This window comes from Camelus dromedarius, chromosome 9 (genome assembly GCF_036321535.1).
Source record: "Camelus dromedarius isolate mCamDro1 chromosome 9, mCamDro1.pat, whole genome shotgun sequence".
NCBI lineage: Eukaryota > Metazoa > Chordata > Mammalia > Artiodactyla > Camelidae > Camelus > Camelus dromedarius.
Window position 1 is genome coordinate 71,036,314 of NC_087444.1, and position 19,307 is coordinate 71,055,620.

Below are 19,307 nucleotides of genomic sequence, written 5' to 3' on the forward strand. Positions count from 1 at the left end.
CCATGGGTCCCTCTGACTCTAGGGCAGGCATTATTATTAACACCCCCATTTTACTGAGGCTCAGAACAATAGTCAGAGAGTCTGGAGCAAAGCCAAGAGGCCAGCACCGCCTACCTGACGACCTTTGGTCGGTCCTCTCCTCTGACGTGAGGTTACAGAGGCAGGACAAGCCTGCCCCACCCTCCACCTTCATCATTCTCCAGGTCTGGAGGGGCTGGGAGTGGGAGCAGAGAGAGAGAGGGGAGTGAAATCTCAGAGCCCCTTCTTCAGGGACTCCACCCTAGCCTGCTCCCCACCCACCACAGCCATCAACTCAGTGCTAGAGAAGGGTGACCACTTGGAGGTGACTTTCCAGCCCAAGGCTGGAACCCGAGACTGGACGAAGCGCAGGTGTTGCCAGGAAACGCTCGGGGCACGTGCGGGGGCGGGGCCAAGGCTGAGTACTTGACTGTGCGGTCTGGGAGACCCCACTCCTGACCGGCGACCTCCTCCGCGCCACCAGGACAGGACCCGGCATGAGGTGTCCTCTGGGCGCCGGCTCCGGCCACAGCCCTGCCTGGAAGAGGCTGCTTCTAACAGGTGCGTGAGAGACAGGGGTAACCCTATAGGCTGGGGACAAGATAGGGACATCCCCAGGGAGAGTCTCTATCCAAATCAGAGACGCTCCCACTCGGAGCTCTGACTCTGGTCAGTTTAAAACCCATGCAGAATGGGCACCCGAGATCTCTTGAAATTCCCAAGAGGCTGTGCAATTGACCCCCCTTTTAGAAGGAGGAAAATGAGGCTTAGATAGGGGCGGGGTCACCTGCCCAAGAGCAGGCAGCTGGCAAGGGCAGAAGCAGAATCCAGGACCCCACCTCAGCCACTTTCTACCAGAGCATCCCGTCTCACCCCAGCTATCCATATCTAATAACAATTTTAATAATAAGAACAGTAATAATAATAACAATCATAATATAGAGAGGTCATTGTGACTGAATACATCTATGTGGCAGCCTGTTCTAAGTGCTTTCATGTAGTAACATTTAATTCCCAACCCCATGAGGCAAGGGCTGTATGATCCCTATTTCATAGAGGGGGAAACTGAGGCACAGAGGGGTTATATATCCTCCCCAGGCCACACAGCTTGGAAGTAGCAGAAGGAAGATTGGAACCCAGATGGTCTGGCCTCCAAGACCACACCTTCCAGAGATTACACACATCTGCCTCTCAGATAGTTAATAAATTGCCTCTATTTCCAGGTCTTAGAAAAGGCCAGTTCTGTATCATTTCCAAACCTCAAACTCCACCTAGTTTAAGGCTTTGCCTCCTCCCCAGCTCAGGCCTGGTTCAGACTGCAGTGAGGACGTGGTGGGATGTGGTGGGCCTCATTCCTATTTCTCTCTCTGTGTCCTTTCTCCCAACCCAGAGCTGAGGTCTGCGGCCCCCCAAGGCCATGGGCAGAGGGTAGGAGGGCTAGAAGGGGGCAGGAAAGTTTCTACTTGGCTGCTGTAGTTGTAAGGTGAAGACATGGCCTCCTGTGTGGCTGAGGCATGGTTGAGGGAACCTACCCAGCAAGTCCTCTCCCAACGGGGGTGTCTTTGCCAGGGTGGCCTCCAGCTGGCTCCCTTCCGAGGCATCCACACTGGCTCATGGGAAACTTGTGAACATCTTTGTTGTCCCACCAACAGCTGGAGGTATGGGCCATGTTAACCCAGCCCTCTCTCTCCTCCACCCCAAAGGGCCTCTTCTCCATCCCTCCCCTGGGGACTTATCAGTTTAAGTTCCCACAAACTCCAGGGAGCACAGCTCCAGCTGGCCAAGAGGAGCCATCACCTCTCCTGTAGAAAGCCTCACTCTGTGCCGCCTCCTCCTCTCCATGAGCTCTTGTCTCCCGTCCCAAAGCCTGGTGAGCACAGAGCGGCTGGTGCTGGAGGAACTGGGGATGGGCAACCCATTAGCCAGACCTCAATTGAGAATGTAGGGTTCTTGTCATCTGCTGTTTTGTTCTCAGCCTCTGAAACCTCTGGGGAAATTTTGAGACAATGGGAGAGTCAAGTTTAACATTCTGGTATATCTATCTGGTATAATCTGATATATATATGTATATATTACACATGCTGGCGTACATATATAATCAATATATATAGTGATTCAGGGAATGTCCTGGGCTCAAATAGGAAAAATTTGAATAGAGACTTTTTCCCACTTGATTGAAGGTTAGAGATAAAATAAAATAGCCATGCTCCTGTCAAGTAAGAGTTCTAGGGGGAGGGTAGAGCTCAGTGGTAGAATACATGCCCAGCATGCACAAGGTCCTGTGTTCAATCCCCAGTGCCTCTATCAATAAAATAAATAAATAAGTAAACCTAATTACCTCCCCCTGAGGAAAAAAAAAAGAGTTATGGAATCATCTATGTGTTTCCAGCTCTGAAATTCCATATATATATATACACTTTATATATTTATATATATACTTTATAGGTATTTTTATATAGGTAACGTATTATTATATTGTGTTTACCTTATATACAAGCTATATATGTTTACATATATATAAATACCTATATATATATATGTAAAATACCTAAATATATATGTATATAATACTTAAGTTAGACCGTCCTCGGCCCTGAAAATTCATGATCTCATTGGATCTCAGGCACTCCTATGAACTGGCTACTATCCACCCTCCATGACGAGTGGGAAAACTGAGGGTCAGAGCTCAGAAATAAAAGTGGCAGAGTCAGGTTTATGAACCCACGTCCAGTGGCCTCAAAGTCTGCAAATGAAACCATGATTCTACACCGGCTAGAGTGAGGATTGCTCAGATATGAGGTTTCCTTCTCAAGATGCCTAAGGACACTCCTGAATCACCAGGTACCTGCAGCTGTGTCCGAGTCAGAACTCAATCCCAGAATGTGAACTGTATGACCTGGGATCTCCCCCTCTGGTCACTTATTCAACAAACCCCTGCCAGTGCCTGTTCTGTGCCCAGCCTGTGCTGGGTGGTGCTAGAGACACAACAGTGACCAAGACAGTCCCAGCCCTGCCCTCCTGGGGCTCACAGTCCAGAAGGAAGACAGACCCATCCCCAGATCGCGCTGACCAAGCATCGCTGGCTGGGGCAGGAGTGGGTAGGGGGAGGGAGACCCAGACGAGAGGACTCAGGTCTGGAGCTGGGGAGGTGGTGGATGGGGATGGGGATGGGGAACCTTTCAAACCTGTCAAAATCGAAACAGGACCTCAGAAAGATAGGACACCAGCTATGCCAATTGCATCCCTGTGCTCTTGCTTCATAAGCATAAGACAGCAAACTTTTCCATCAAGACAGAAGAGCAAAATCTTGAGCAGGTTCTTGGGTATAATACTTTATTCCTGTCACTTTGGCAAGAGCTTCCATCACCCCATCAAGTCACTGAAGTTCCCTGCTGAAACATCGTAGTATCTATTACCAAGCACACTTGAGGGTCAGGGAAGATTTCAGAAGGGGAGGTGGGCGCCTGGGCTTGAATCACAGCTGGATATAGAGTTGGGGAGGAACAGCATTCTAGGTGGGGAGAACAGCACAGGCAGGGGCCCAGAGGCCAGAGCAGCTGCATGGAGTCTGACTGATGCAGAGAATGAGGAAAGAGTGGTGAGAGGGTCTTGGAGATGTAGCAAGGGTGCCAGGCAAAAAAAAAAAAAAAAAAAAAAATGGGAGGGGGATGCCAGGCAAAGGAGCACTGAGGGCACTAAGGAGCCATGGAAGGTTTACGAGCATGGGGGTAGAAAAGTCACACTAGCTGCCGACTCAGAGATAAAAATCAGTGGAGGCGGGAGGTAGGCAGTGAGCCCCCCAGAAGGCCCTACGGCGGGACAACTCCCAGCAATCCACTTATGACCGTGGCTCTGAGACTTGTGCTGGCTGTGCCTCAGTTTCCCTGCCTGTAAAACAGACTAGTGCCAATCTCAGAGTTGCTGAGAGGATCTGTGAGGTAACAGTTGAGAGTTTGGCGCAGTCCCGGGCACTCAGCCAGCACACAGTAGCAGCTGATTGCTGGAAGCCGCCTTCTGAGACCGCTCACTCCCACTCCCAGGGCTCAGTGCATATGTAGCTGATGATGCCGCCTGCCCTGGGATGCATTCTCTCTCGCCACTATTTCTTATTAATTTACCCAGAAGAAACCTGATGTATTAACATCTGTTCTGTCAGTGGCTATTTCTGACCCTTAAAACTTAACCACTTATTCTATAGCTTTTTTATCTTAAAAGGCATATTTACGGTACTTGTGAGTGTGGAGGCAAGAATGATAAGAATGATGATAACTATAATGTCCAGCATTTATCCGACAGTCACTTTGTTAGCGCACTATTCTAAGCACTTTACAAGCATTAGACCAGGGCTTCTGAGCATCGGCACGACCGGCAAGTTGGACCCGATGAGCCCTTGTTGTTGGGGGGCTGTCCTGTGCACTGTGGGATGTTTAGCAGCCTCCGTGGCCTCTGCCCACCAGATGCCAGGAGCACCCCCATCCCAAGTAGTGACAACCTGAAAGTTTCCAGATGTTGCTAATGTCCCCCGGGTGGGGGGCAAAATCGTCCCCAGACGAAAATCACCAGAGACATTATTATTCTCATTTTATAGATAAGGAAACTGAGGCTCAGAGAGGTTAAGTAACTTTCCCAAAGTCACCAGAGCTAATAAGTTTTGGGACTTGCATGCTGGCAGTCCAGCTCTGGAGCCTGCATTCTGGGATGTGTGCATTTGTGTGTCTTAGATAATTAAGAACCTAGTTTATACTCTCTTATTTCATTTATTCAAATTTTACTTAATTTTTGAATGGGCTATACATCCCCATGGCTCAAGTCTCAAGGATATATTAAAAGGCCTTTAGTGAAGTCTGTCCCCCCACCAACCTACCCCATTTTCCACGTCCCCTCCCTCCCCACACCCCAGACACAGATAACCACTATGTTTATGTACCCTTCTAGAGATTCTTTATGTGTTTACAAGAAAATGCAAATTCATATTTACTTTTCTCCCATTTTTACAGCAAAGGTAGCATACCACACAGACTGTTCAGCAGTGTGCATTTGTAGCTTAACTACTTACTTCAGTGACCTTTCCCTGAGTTCTTCCTCATCCTTTGGCATAGCTGTATTGTTTCGTTGTGTGAATGGACCATCATTTACTTAATCAGTTCCTTATGGATGGGCAGTTGCCATTATCGATATAGTGTGGCAAATAACCCTGCACCTTAGTCATTTCAGACTGGGAAAGTGTATCTGTGGGACACTCTCCCTGATGTTTGATTACAAAGTCAAAGGATATGGGGATTTTTCATCTTGAAAGACTTTGCCAGACTGTCCTCCACCCGGGGTTGTACCAGCCCCGTGTGCGAGCTTCCTGTTGCCCTCAGCCTCACCCACACATGGCGTCAGACTTTTGGATCATTGCCAACCTGATAGATGAAAAGCGTAATCCTGGTTTGCTTTCATTTGCATTTCTCTTACTATGAGTACAACTGAACGTTTTTCCCTATGTCAAGAGACATTTGAATTTTCTTTTCTGTGAACCTCCTTCTCATCTCCTTTGTACATTTTTCTGTTAGGATGGTGATATTTTTCTTACTGATATCTAGGAGCTCTTTCTGTATTAGTGAAATGGGCTCTTCGTCTGTGATATCAGTTGCAAATAATTTTTCCTGGGAGGTCATGGTCTTTTAGACTTTGTGGGTGCTTGGGGTTTTTATTAAACTTTGCAGAAGTTCCTTTTTATTATGATGTCAATTTTTTCAGTCTTTTTTGACTGAAGTTGATGTTTTTACTGCATTGGTGATCATTCCAGTGAGAGAAAGAAGAGTGGGCAAGTGCATAGGGTCTGGAGGCCAGACTCCAAGGGTTCAACTTCATTCTCTAAGCAATATGGAAATTTAATTAGAGGAAGTGAGAGAAACGGGGATGGGGGCACACTGGATGGTACAGTTTAGTGGCTGAGAATTTCAACTGCCTGGGCATGGATCACAGCTCTGTTGTTTATCACCTAAGACATCCTGGACAAATGTCTTAAATTCTCTGAGCCTCCCTTTCCTCATCTCTAATAGGAGTATAATAGTTGTATCAGACAGAGTTGAGGCAAGAAGCAGATGGTTTACTCAAAAGGAGTAATGAGGGGGGTTTAATAGGGGGGCTATTGGCAGAGGTGTAGGCAGGGCATGGGTAACCCATGGAAGACAGGGAACTGTGCAGCACCTAACGGCTAGCAACAGCGGGAAGCTGTTACTTCCCCTGGGCTGGAAGCTATATGAGGAAGAGCAGACACCAAAGCCTAAAAAGAGTGGTATATGGAGGGGGGCACCCAACGGGAGCTTTAGTAGAGGGACCTCGCCAATCAGTGTTGATGGAGCAGGGAGGGAGCTATGGGACCAGTTCCCTCAAGGTCACTTGCTCCTGTCCTCCTGCCTTTCACCAATGCCTCCATTGGCAGAAGGCAACCAGAAACCCAAGGCAAGGGATCCCTAGTGATTCAGCTCAGAGAAGTCAGCCGTTGAGGGAGCAGAAAAAGGTGGAGGATGAACCTGCATGACATCCAGCATAATAAGTACTTTGTGGGGCTGATGTAGGAATAAGGGAGATAATACATGTCCAACACTTAGGCAATGTCTGGCTTGCAGGTGCTCAAGGAATATTTCTTTTATTTCTACACTATTTTATTATTATTATTATCACCATTGTCATCATCAACTCTGGGTGGTACTCAATCTCACCAGGTCAGGAAGGATTACTTGCTGGGGCAGCATCTTGCCTTTGGTCCCAATTGCTGGCCTGCTCTCTCCTCTCCTTGCTCCCCACTCCAAGGCACCCTGCTTGCATTCTTGGAGCTGCCTTCCTCTGCATCTCTGGCGCCCTTGACGGAAGGAGCTGATGCCCACCTGCCTGTCCGCGGAAGCCTCGATGGTGTTCTCTCCACTTCTTGGTTTCGAGGGCACGAGGCCCGGACGGAAGCCATGATCTTCTCCCCTGAGGGTCTCCCAGGGCCTGGCCACACTGGCCGGGAGACACTGGACACCCAAGGCAGCCTGGTCATTAGAAATGTGACAACTCAGGACGCGGGCAGCTACACCATGGTGCTGGAAACCAGCAAGGGACGCAGGAGTGTGACGGAGCAGATACAGGTCAAGGGTGAGTGGGGCCCTATGGCAGGAGGGGTGAGTTCTTGGTCAGCAGGGCCCATCAGGATCCATTCTGTGCTCCCTAGCAGACCAACCCAAAACTTAAAATAGCAACCACTTCTTTAGCTCATGATTCTGCTGGACAGTTCTTCTGGTCTCAGCTAGTTTTAGCTGAGCCCACTTATGTATCTCTGGTCAGCTAGGGAGTGAGTACCTGGGCACTGGTCCAGGGTGGCCTCCTTCCCATGTCTGGCAGTGGCCTGGCTGGCAGCTGGGACAATGGGGGTAAATGGGCCACGAGGCCTCTCATCCACCAGCAGGCTAGCCCGGGCTTGTTCACTCAGCAACGGAAGAGAAACAAGAGCGAAAGCTGCAAGGCCTCCTGAGGCCCAGACTCAGAACTAGCGTGCCATCAATTCCACCACATTGTTTTGGCCAAAATGAGTCACATGACTGGCCCAGCTCCAATGGGAGGGAAATAAGCTTCACCTCCTGATGAGAGGAGCTGCAATGTGCTTGGCCATTTTTGTCACCTATCACACTTTTCAATAGATCTTCATTAAATATTTGTTCACTATCACTTGGGGAAGGATAGGGGTCTCTGGTGGCAGCCTTCAAACTCACCTCTGTTTTTATGAGCTATTCAGCTCTGGACTTGAACTTTCACACCTAAACCGGAAAAACAAAGTCCTGAGGCTAACCAGACTCATCCTCCCTAGACGGTGGTTTAGAGATGTATTAGTCTACTAGGGCTGCCACAACAAGAGACCACCTGCCAGGAGGTTTAAAAACCGGAAAGTTATTTCTCATGGTTCTGGAGGCTGGAAGTCAAGATCAAGGTGTCGGCAGGTTTGGTTTCTTCTGAGGCCTCTCTCCTTGGCTTGCAGATTACTGCCTTCTCCCTGTGTCCTCACATGGTCTCTCCTCTGTTTGTCACCCCTGGTGTCTCCCTGTGAGTCCCAATCTCTTCTTATAAGAACATCAGTCAGATTGTATTTGGACCCACCCTCATGGCCTCATTTTAACTTAATTACCTCTTTAAATGCCCTATTGTCAAATATTATCACTTTCTGAGGTTCTGGGGGTTAGTGCTTCAATATATGAATCTTGGAGAAGGTAAGGGAAAGACATAATTTAGCCCATAATGGAGACCATATAAGACTCAGAGATTGATGCTCTAACAAAGACCCAAAGTAACAGTGTCTTAAACAAGAAGGAGATTTAGCTTTCACGTAGCAGTCTGGCATAAACCATTTAGGGATGACATGGTGGCTTCATGGTATCAGGACCCAGGCTCCTTCTCGTTATTCCATCATCAGCAGGTTTTGTCTTGCTTGTGGGACCCAAGATGGTTCTCATCACATCTGCACTCCAACCAATACTACAGGGGAGGGGAAGGGGAGTGAAGATGCCTTCCTTTTAAGGCCCAACACAGAGGTTGCTCACATCTCATTGGCTGGGAATTAGTCACATGGTCATACTTAGCTTTAAGAGAAGCTGAAAATGTAGTCTTTATCCTGGGCAATCATATACCCAGCTGAAAGGTGGGATTCTGAAACTAAAGGAAGAAGGGGAGAAGAGATGGAGGGAGATAGCCAGAAGTTTCTGCCACAAGTTTCTATCTGAGGATGCCCTTGGGGGGTCTCACCCACTCCCTCCATCCCAAGTTTAAGCCAAGTGTACATCAAGCTTAGCCAATGGTTCCTTCCAACCACAGTGCATTTGGCTTCTAGATCAGTCAGGCAAGCCACCTGCTGGTCAGCCTACTCCCCAACTTGTCTCTGTGTCCCAGCATGCCTGTGGGCTCCCAGCTCCACAGTGGGTGAATGATGGGGTGTGAAGAAAAGGTGTTTGGTCCCTAGAAGCAGTGATATGGGTTAGGGAGCTGGGGCTTCAGGGGAAGGCTTGAGGTGGGCATGACCCCATTACTATCTATTAATTCAACAAACCACCACCCTGACCCTGTACCTGGCCCTGTGGTGGGCAGTGGTGGAGACACAACCTGGCTGAGACAGCCCTGGTCTGGCCTTCCCCTCCTGGGCTCAGCATCCAGTGGGGAAAATGATGCATCCCCAGACAGGGATGACTCAGAGTGGGCAGGGCTGGGACGAGCCAGCTGGCTATGGGAGCCCAGAGGGCGCCTGGCTCCCTCTGGATTGCCTGGGAGGGCTTCTTGGAGAAGGAGGAACTCAGCAGTGAATGACACAGAGTTGGTTCCTCCCACCATGGAATTCCCAGTTGGCGGGGGAGAGAGACATGAAATGAATAATCTCAAGGGCAGAGCCAAAGAAAGCTTCTCTGCAGAAGTGGCATTTCAAATGCTATCTGAAGGGAGGTTAGCCAGTAAAGATGATGAGAAAGGTTGTTCCAGACAGCAAGAACAGTGTGGACAGGGCTGGAGGGGTAAGAGGACTTGGTGAGCGTGAGAAACTGAGAGCAGAGCAGTGTAGAGGGCATGGGCGTGTCCACTTCCCAGCTCTCTGGTCCGCTGCCTCCATGGCAGCCGTGGGGCAACAGGTGCAGTGTTGGCAGTTGGAAGTGCTGAGGGTGAGGACGCCAACAGCTCTGCTACCCCCAGTGTCTGGAGCAACACTGGGCACAGAGCAGGCACTCCAAGCACATTCATTCATGAATGAATGAATGAATGAATGCCTCTGTGGTGAACTGAAGAAGTGCTCAGTCTCTGTGAGTGGCCTCCACCCACATGACCTTGCTCCTTGTTTGCACAGCCAACTTGGACGGGGTGTTGCTGCTGACATTCCCAGGGAATACAAACGGTGTCATCTACAGTGACCTCAACTACTCAGTGATCCTGCAGTGGGTGGCTTCCGTCAACCCTGAGCCTGTGCTACGATGGAGCTTCAATGGGAAGCCTCGTGGGACCGGGGAGAAGCTAATTATTCAGAGGTTGTCCTTAGAGGATCTGGGCACCTACGTATGCTTCGCTGAGAATAGCCAGGCAGTGTATTTCTCCAGGCCCGTGACTATCTCGCTGCCACGTGAGTCTCCCACCCTCACCCCAGACCCCTGCACCCTTGCTGGTCAGTGGCCAGCTTTCCTGATTCCGTTGAGCCACTTCTATGAGCAGTCCCCTCTGAGGCCCTTTATAGCCAAGAAGGCACCCCATTCTTTCATCTGCCTGGCAGAGTGAGGATCATTAGCCCATTTTACAGATGGGAGGCTGAGACCCAAAGACATGAACTCTAATGAAAGCTCAGGGCAGGATCTGGAGGCTGCTGCCTGGGTCCTGGATCCAACCATTTGCTGGCTCTGTGAACCTGAGAAGCCCCGTCACCTCTCTGAGTCTCAGCATATGTGGGAGAGAAAAATGAAAGTGATAATATAACGAGTGGTTCCGAGCATGGGCTTTGGAATTTGAATTCTGGCTCTACCACTTCCTGGCTGTGTGACTTTAGACCAGTACCTTGACATCTCTGTGCCTCAGTTTCCTCATATGTAAAATTGGGAAGATAATTGTGCCCACTCCAAAGTGTAGTTGTGAGCATTCAATGAGATAAGCAGGTGAACAGCTTAAAATAAGAGCGCTTAGCACTACTGAACACTAGTGAATGCTCAGTAAGGATGGACAAGCATCACTGCTGTGATTAGCATTATCTATATTATTATTCATTTGTGCCTCTTACCATGTGCAGTAGTGTGTTTGGAGGCTCGGGTGGCAGTAACAAGAACAGCCAGTTGTTGGGATAAGAAAAGTGGTTTGGGAGCCAAAGTGGGGTTCAATTCCTGCCCCTATGCCTTGTTGGCTGGGTGACCTAGAACAAGTGATGTCCCTTCTCTGAGCCTCAGCTTCCTCCTGTGTCTAACAGAGGTGGTTGTGTAGACCTCTGCAAGATTGCTACAAGAAACTGAAACAGTATATGGGTGAGGCTGGCATAACACCTTTAAATAGCAGCTGTTATGCATATTATATTTGATGTTTCTATCCATGGAGGATGAGCAGCATGGAGCAAGCTGGAAGGATGCAGAGTTGCTGGCCAGTAGAGAAGATGGGGAGGGATCTAGAGAGCAGGGAATGCATAAGCAAAGGCCCAGAGCATGGAAAGGGGCATGGCTTGGCTGCGTTCCTAAAAGTTGCCTCCTCTCCCCAGCTAGGGTTCAGTGGAAGCTTCAGGATTTGGTTTTGCAGTGATTTACTGGGAGATAAAAATTTAAATCTCAGAGTATCTGGTGACCCTGATATGTTTACTGAGAATGACAATACTTCTAAGACCCCTTTCCTCACTCATCAACTGGTCAGAAAATGTTTTTTGAGCACCTATTATATGACTGGTCCATGCTGGGCAGTGCTGAGGACATCTGGTGACAGAGACAGCCCTGGCCCTGCCTTCACAGAACTCCCAGTCCAGTAGGGGACAGACCTGTCCACAAATGGTAATGACCAGAGTGCACAAGGCTGGGCTGGGGAGCTCAAAAGTCTGTGGGACCCAAGGGGGTATCCAACTCAGCAAGTGAATCAGAAAGGGCTCCCTGGAAGAGGGGACATCTGAGCTGATTCTAGAATACACAGGAATTATCCAGCCCAAGGGGGAGAAAATGGCATAAATGGCACTCCAGGGGCATTCCAGACAAAGGCCTGGAAGTAGGAGAGAGAGGGGCTGAGCTCAGACAGTTGAGTGGAATCCAAGGGGGTGGGGAAGGATAAATTGAGAGTTCGGGATTTGTGGATACCAACTACTATATGTAAATAGATAAACAACAAGGACCTACTGTCTAGCACAGGGAACTATATTCAATACCTTCTAATAGCCTATAAAGAAAAAGAATATGAAAAGGAATATATATATATGCATATATAACTGAATCACTATGCTATATACCAGAAATTAACACAACCCTGTAAATCGGCTCTACTTCAATTTTAAAAAAGAAAGAAAATTGAGGAGGATCCAGTGGGGCTTCGTTATAAAGGTGGAGGGTGGAGATAGCTGAGGCTGGCCAGGCGTCAGGGACTCAAAGGCCAAGGTGAAGTCCTGGGGAGCCATAGCAAGGTTCTGAGCAGGGAAGGAACAGGATCAAGTTTGAACTTTAAAAAGACCCCTCTGGCTTCTGTGTGGTGGGGAGATGGGTGGGGAGAGACTGGGGCAGGAGAACAGGGAGAAGCTGGGGTGGAGACCCAGAGGATGGGAAGAGGTGGAATGGCAGGAGCTGGGATGGGGTATGGAAGGAGGGTGGCTTCCCTAGTCTCTCCTTCTCTTGGTCCCCAGAAGCCAATGTGGATCCCACAGACCCCGCGCCTGTCCGGCCGGACCCCACTCTCTCCCTGTCAGGAGGATCTGCCATTGCCCTCATCGTGGCTGCATTTGTGGGGATCGTGTTACTGATCGGAAGCATAGTTTTCACCTTAATCCAGAAGTGAAGGTACTTTCCGTCCCTCATTCCCATCCACTCAGCCCCCACAAGGCACAGAACTTGCCCTGCAGCGAGACTGAAGCCAGACCAACAGCCTCATCCCAAGGAGCTTTTAGCTCATCCAGAAAGGATGACAAAAACAGAAAGGATGACGCTGACCCCTGATGTGCCATCATCCATTCTCAAAGTGGCCTCTGGGGAACAAAGAGACAGGAGAGGGTTCTGGAGCTAGGGCCATCTCTTTTGGGGGAGGGGACAGGGTATTAGGTGTTTTCTTTTTTTTTTTTAATTTTTTTAATGGAGGTACGAGATTGAACCCAGGACCTCGTGCATGCTAAGCAGGCATTATACCACTGAGCTATACCTTCCCACCTGGACCTGGGTTCAAATTCCAGCTCTGTCACTTACCCACAGTGAAGCCATGTGCAAGTCACTTCCTCTCTCTGTGCCTCAGTTTGCCCACCTGCAGAGTCAGGGTGATGATAACGGCCCCTGCCTCAGAGAGCCGTTGTTTAGATTAAACAAGGTAATATTTCTAAAGCCTTTATAGCAGGGCCAGGGATATGGTCAGAGCCCTATTCATCCCTTCTACACATAACTGTTGAGTCCCTACCATGTGCCAGGCACTGGGGATACCATGGGAATAAACAGAGGAAAGTCCCTGCCCTCCTGAACTTGCAGTCTAGTTGAGATGCCAATGGTACACGTGATGACCAAGTAAAGCATCAATAGTATGTTGCTGATGGTGAGTGCTAAGGAGCGGGGTAAGTTTGGGAAGGAGCACAGGGAGTGTGGGGATGGGACACAATTTAACTAAGCTAGTGAAGTCCTCCCTGAGAAAGTGACATGGGAGCAAAGACATTAAGCAAAGGAAAGGAAGGAGGAAGCCAGTGGATCTGGGGGAAGGGCATACCCAGCAGCGGGAACAGCAAGTGCAAAGGCCCTGAGGTGGGATCTGACTGGCATGTTCAAGAAACAGCCAAGAGGCCAATGTGGCATGAGGAATGGGAAGAGAAATAGGACATGGAATCAGAGAAGGAAACAGGGGTGGAGAGGGGGCAGGAGTGGTGGGGCACCAGACAGCATAAGGTCTTGTTAGCCATGTAAGGACCTGGCTTTTGTTCTGAGTGAGACAGGAGCCATGGAGGATTTAGGAAAGAGGAGGGATGGAATCTCACTTACATCTGATTTTCATTTTAATCTTAGATTAAATTAACTATTACAATAATACTGTACTATCCTACTGTGGATTAAGTGCCTAGTATGTGCTTACTAAACATTATTTAATCTCCACAAGAGCATGATAATACTGTACTATCCTACTGTGGATTGAGCGCCTAGTATGTGCTTATTAAACATTATTTAATCTCCACAAGAGCTCTGCAGGAGGTGGGGTGGAGTAGGAGTGAAGATCTCATTTTGTGTCAAAGAGGAAACTAAGACTCAGAGAGAAGGGACTGGCTCCAGACCCCACAGTTTAAGAGGGGTTCGAACCCTGAACCCTGCCTCACTCTTGGTTCTAGCCCCTAACCCTCAGTGCTTCTTCTCCACCATTGACAATACAAGCCTTGGTAGCTTATGTACTGAGGAAGAGAAATCTGCATGTTGAAATGGTTTGGAAAGGCCTCGTGGACCAGCTGGGAGGGCCTGGGGCCAGGTCTCCAGTCCGTGAGTGTTGTATGGAACCTTTAGAGTTGGGGAATAGGGGAGGGCCAGGCTGCTGCCTGAATCACCCACATCACCTTTGTCACTGTGGCTCCAATTTCCCATGCCCTCAGTCAAGTCACAACAACTCTCATGGATGGGGACTGTTCTTGTGCTCATTTTCCACATGAGTAGAACTAAATCTCAGAGAAATCCATCAACTCATCAAGGACATGACGCTGACAAAGAGCTGATCTTGTATCAGACCCAGAGACAACTCTAAAGTTAGGTTCTTAGAAGAGAAAGGTGAGAAATCAGGCTGGTGTGAAAATCCTCACCCAGACTACCTGGAGTCCCTACCTCTATGAGTGGCAGGAGGGATCCCTTCCTGTCCTCCCGCCACCTTGGCCAACACCTGTTAGGATAGACCGATGCTGACGTCATCCAGAAGGAACCAGCCTTGTCCAATCAGCTGTGACCTTGGAGGTGAGGTCCCGAGGATAAGCATGGCTGTCTTGACCCTCCCCGTGGTTTGCAGTTAAGGCCTGGCTCCTTTGGCTTATCCCAGCTCTGCCATATGCTACCTTGTGGGACTTCAGGTGAATCCTTTAATGGCTCTGTGCCCCATCTGTAGAACAGGGATAATGGTAATGTAACACCTACCTCAAAGGGTAGGTATGTGGATTAACTAATATGGTAAAAGTAAAATATTGTAAATAGTGCTTGGCACATGGTGAGCCTTCAATGAACATTGGCCACATTTTATTATTATTACTATTATTATTGCTATTGTTGTTATTTTTCTCTCTTCCTTGTAGGTGTGGCAGACGAAGAAATGGTTGAACCATTTTGGGTTTTTTTTTTCAGTTTAAATAAATTGACTAAAACTAAAAAACAAATAAATGACTCTAGACAAAAGGAGATAATTGCAAGCAGATCTTAACCATGAATTTTTGTGTGTACTCAAAAATACTGACAGCTGTTTTACAATATCCTGTTTCAAAATATACATTTTGTGGAACCCATTGTGAACATTTCTGTTCAGTGGATAATTAGAGTGCAATTTCAGTTATAGAATATGTGTATCTTCAGCTTTTATTGATGCTCCCAAATTGTTTTTCAATCAAATTTATTGTATTTTCTCACAGTGGGTTCCACAGAGAGATACTACACAGTAATGGAACAAATATGGATAAATCACAAAAGCATGAAGTCTCATAAACACAGCTCCAAGAGAAGGTAGAGGTTATAGTACCATTTTTAATAATTCAAGCATTACTAGAACTACTCTCTGCTATTACATGACAGGATATGTTGGGTAGCAAAAAAAAAAAAAAAATACAATGTGCATCTGAAGTGTGGGCACTTGTCTATCAGCCCAAGAGGTAATACCAGGAACAGGCAGTGGGGTGGGGAGAATCCCGGGGCTGGGGACAAGAGGAAGTTCCTGGGAGCTCCTTCCTCCTGGCTTCCGGATCATTTGTCTCTGGGATGTCCCCATCTTGTTGAAAACCCCAGGGACTGCTCTCATCTCCTCTTGCCATCTACCAATACCCCATCTGCTCATCTCACCAAGTCCCTGGGAGCCACATAAACAAGCAGTCTATATTTCTTGAAACTCTTGGGCTACAAGCAAAAGAAATTCACTGAAGTCGCTCAAGAAAAAACACAGGGAATTTAGAAATTTAAGGAATTTAATATAAGGACCCAGGAAGAGTTCCAGGAATTGAAGGCTTTATCAGTTAGCACGTGCTGTGTAACAAACTATCCCCAAAAGTTAGTGGCTTGAAACAACAGCCATTTATTTAGCATACAATTCTACAGGTTATCAGTGTGGGCCAGGGTCAGCTGGGCAGTTCTTCTGGTCTCTGCCAGGCTCACTTATGCATCTTTGGTCAGTTGGCAGGTTGCCTAGGGGCTGTCTGGAATAGGATAGCCTCAGCTGTGTCAATTAGCCACTCTTCTATGTCATCTCTCATTCCCTAGCAGGCAAACCCAGGCATACTCACAAGACAGAGGCAGGATTCCAAGAATGAGAGCAGAACTACAATGCCTCTTAGGGCCAAGGTTAAGAACAGGCACATATCACTTATGCCACATTCTACTGGCCAAAGCAAGTCACATGGTGAGGGGTAGGGAAATGACCTCATCCTTGATGGGAAGAGAAAAATCTGTGGCTATTCTTGTAATCTGCCACCAAAGCCTCGAGTGTGTTTTCAGAAAGCAGAAGAGCTGCTGGAACCAGGGCAGTTGCTCACTGCGTCTCTCAGTCCCCCACCCCTCAGCCTTTGTAAACCTCTTCTCCAGGAACATAGAATTCACAGTTCTCTGTGTCTCTCTGCAAATGGGCACTCAATGCTTCTTGGTCCACATGGAGAAAGGCACCATCCCATAGCTTCTAAATCCCCAACGCTCATGTTCAGAGGAACAGCCCAACTTAGCTAGCATCCCTTTGCCTGATTTCTGAACCCCCTGGAGAAGGTATCTGATTGGCTCACTTGGGACAGGTGTCAATACAGGCCCTATCACTGTAGCTGGGGTAAGGGTAAGAGATGTTCTGTACAATCAGAGCTCCAGCTCCTTGTCTATGGAGACTCAGTACTCAGAAAAAAAAAAGGGGGAGAGGTTTTGGTTTATAAACTGGGCAGATACTCCAAAATATGTCTTCTACACATGCAGCTTATTTTTGCTCCTTTTCAGAGAAAAAAAAAAACACCTTCCAAATGCAGAGAAGTGGGTGAAGGGTCTCAACCCTCAGAAATCCATGATGCATTTGTAAATAAGATCCAACACTTTCTTTCACTGGAGAATCCTGACAGATGGTAGGCAAAGGGTACTGGTGTGACCCTAGGTGAGTCACTTACCCTCTCTGAGACTCATCTGCTTAAAATGAGTATGAATAGTGCTCCTGTGTGGATATAGCTAACATTTGAGGGACATTCAGTGCTTCTGTGACACATAACCGTGTCAACACAAAGCCACCTACCATATTACTACAATTAGCAATAATAGTAGCAGACCTGAGTTCAAATCTTGTCTATTGAGGGCTGTCCATGTGCCACCCTCTACACTAGATTTCTTACGTGTTACATCATCCTCACTGTACCCATTGAGGAAAGGAGAACCACCCCCATTTTACAGACAAAGCAAGTGAGTCTCAGACAGGGTATGACAGGGTCATCACCACAGCACACGGTGGGGCTGGTCTCCAAGCCATGCTCCCTGGCTCTGAAATCCCTGTTTCCAATCACTCCACTGCTCTGTTGCTCCCTTCCTGGAGCTGGAGCCTCCTTCTCATCCTCTCATGGGCTTCCCACCTCCTATGTCGGGGAAATGTCACTGTGCTCATGTACATAAGATAAAAGTGAGGCTCAGAGAGGGCAAGTGATTTGTCCAAGGTCACACAGCCACATGAGATGCCAACTCAAGTCTACTCAATTCCAAAGCCTGTGCCTTAGACCAGCGCTGTCCAATAGAACTCTCTGTGGTGATGGTAATGTCTGTATCTGCACTGACCAATACAGTATTGTCCAACACAGGTGGCTGCTGAGCCCTGGAAATGGAGATAGTGTAACTAAGGAACTGAATTTTTAAATTTTCTTTATTTTTAATTAATTTTAATTTATCTAGCCACCTGTGGCTAAAGGCTATTATATCAGACAGTGCAACTCTTACTCCCAATGTTAAAATAAATAAATCAATCCCCTGACATCCATATGTGTAGATCACTGACTCTATGGCAGTTCTGGGATCCTAGACCTGGCCTGTCCAAGGGTCCAGATTTGCTCAGAAGTCCCTACTGTCTAACTGGCTCCTCACCCACCTGAGGTATCCTGCCCTACCACTTCTTCTTCCCACTTCCCTCCATTGTCAAAGGAGAAGTTAGTCGTTTGCTGCCGGGGTGGTGATGGAGAGAGCTGGTTCCTGCAGCTCCTAGTCTATCTGCGTCTCAGACGTGACACTACAGCCACTGCTCGGCCACCAGCCAGCCTCCAGCTGTCCTCTGGCCACGGCTGCAGCAATACTTCTTGCGCTTTGGAACAGCTGAGAGTACTGTGATGTTCCTCCCTCCACTAAAAATAAACTGTGCACATTTCCTCAAAGAGATCTCCTGACCACTCCTGTTATAAATTCAATCCCTGGGGTGAACTGTCTCATCGTACTGTTCTGCTTTATAGCACTTACCACATTGTGTCATTAAATATTTATTGGTGTGATTATTTAACATTTATCTCATCTATTAGACTCTCAGCTCCATGAATGCCAGACTTGTATCTGTTGTACAGCATGTGCTCAATAAATGTTTGTTGAATGAATAAGAGACCAAAACCACACAACTAGGAAAACTCAAAGGCTCAGAAATGAAAGCACTGACTGAATTCCAAACCTTTCTCCAAGCTGGAGTTTAACTGGAATAACTTAACTCAAACTCCTTTCACTTTTTCTCTGTCTCAGAAAAACTGGGTCAGGCATCCTGAGGCCTCTACCCTAACCCCAGGGTGGGGTGAATAGTCATCTGGCCTCAGTAGAATAGCCCAACCTCGTCAGCAGCTGTGGTAGAGATTGCCCTCAGAGCCCCAGAATTCATTCTCTTCTCTCTCCATAGTAACAGAATCCTCAATTTTAGCTGGGTACATGATGTCCAAGGGGAAAAAAATTACACTGTCAATAAAATGTGAGAAGTGTTACATGTGACTTACAGAACATATCCTTAAGGTGAGGGAGCATCCTTTCCTGCTGGCAGGAATGGGAACGTGATCGCTGGAACCGAGCAGCCATATTGGAGCATGAGGTGAATGTCTCAACTACCATTTTTGATAGACTGGCAGTGGGCCAAGATCTATATTAAGAATTCTGGGAAACCACCCATGCCCCCAAGAAGGAATACCTGTATCCATTTTTTTTTTTAATGGAAGTACTGGGGATTGAACGTAGGACCTCATGAGTGCTAAGCATACACTCTATCACTGAGCCATTATCCTCCTCCCACCCTCCCCATCGACTGTTAATGCCTGCTGGCATGCTTGCCAGGAAGGAGTGCCTGCATCAATTATTGATGTCTGACTAGATGGTGGAGTCAGTAGCCCCGTGATTGCTTCCCCTGCGCTTCAGCCAGGTGTTCTACTCTAAGGGGGACCCAAAGAACTTACTCCCAGTTCA

The 19,307-nt window shown here is 47.9% G+C and overlaps 1 protein-coding gene and 1 long non-coding RNA gene across 2 annotated transcripts in view; one reads left to right on the forward strand and one right to left on the reverse strand.

Annotated features, from left to right (window-relative positions):
- The window catches only part of LOC135322069 (uncharacterized), a 71,638-nt gene that overhangs the window by 15,673 nt on the left and 36,658 nt on the right, over nucleotides 1-19,307 (reverse strand). The window lies entirely within an intron of this gene.
- On the forward strand, nucleotides 516-12,510 carry IGSF23 (immunoglobulin superfamily member 23). Its single transcript, XM_010998460.3, has 4 exons — nucleotides 516-579; nucleotides 6,820-7,143; nucleotides 9,863-10,132; nucleotides 12,359-12,510. Exons 1-4 carry the CDS (start codon nucleotides 516-518, stop codon nucleotides 12,508-12,510), a joined length of 810 nt encoding a protein of 269 aa, XP_010996762.1.

Excerpts from the sequence above, each read along its gene's own strand:
- IGSF23 (XM_010998460.3), top strand. The coding sequence starts at position 516 with ATGAGGTGTCCTCTGGGCGCCGGCTCCGGCCACAGCCCTGCCTGGAAG. Across the intron at positions 580-6,819 it reads GAAGAGGCTGCTTCTAACAG|GCACCCTGCTTGCATTCTTG; the intron begins GTGCGTGAGAGA and ends CCCCACTCCAAG. Across the intron at positions 7,144-9,862 it reads GGAGCAGATACAGGTCAAGG|CCAACTTGGACGGGGTGTTG; the intron begins GTGAGTGGGGCC and ends TTGTTTGCACAG.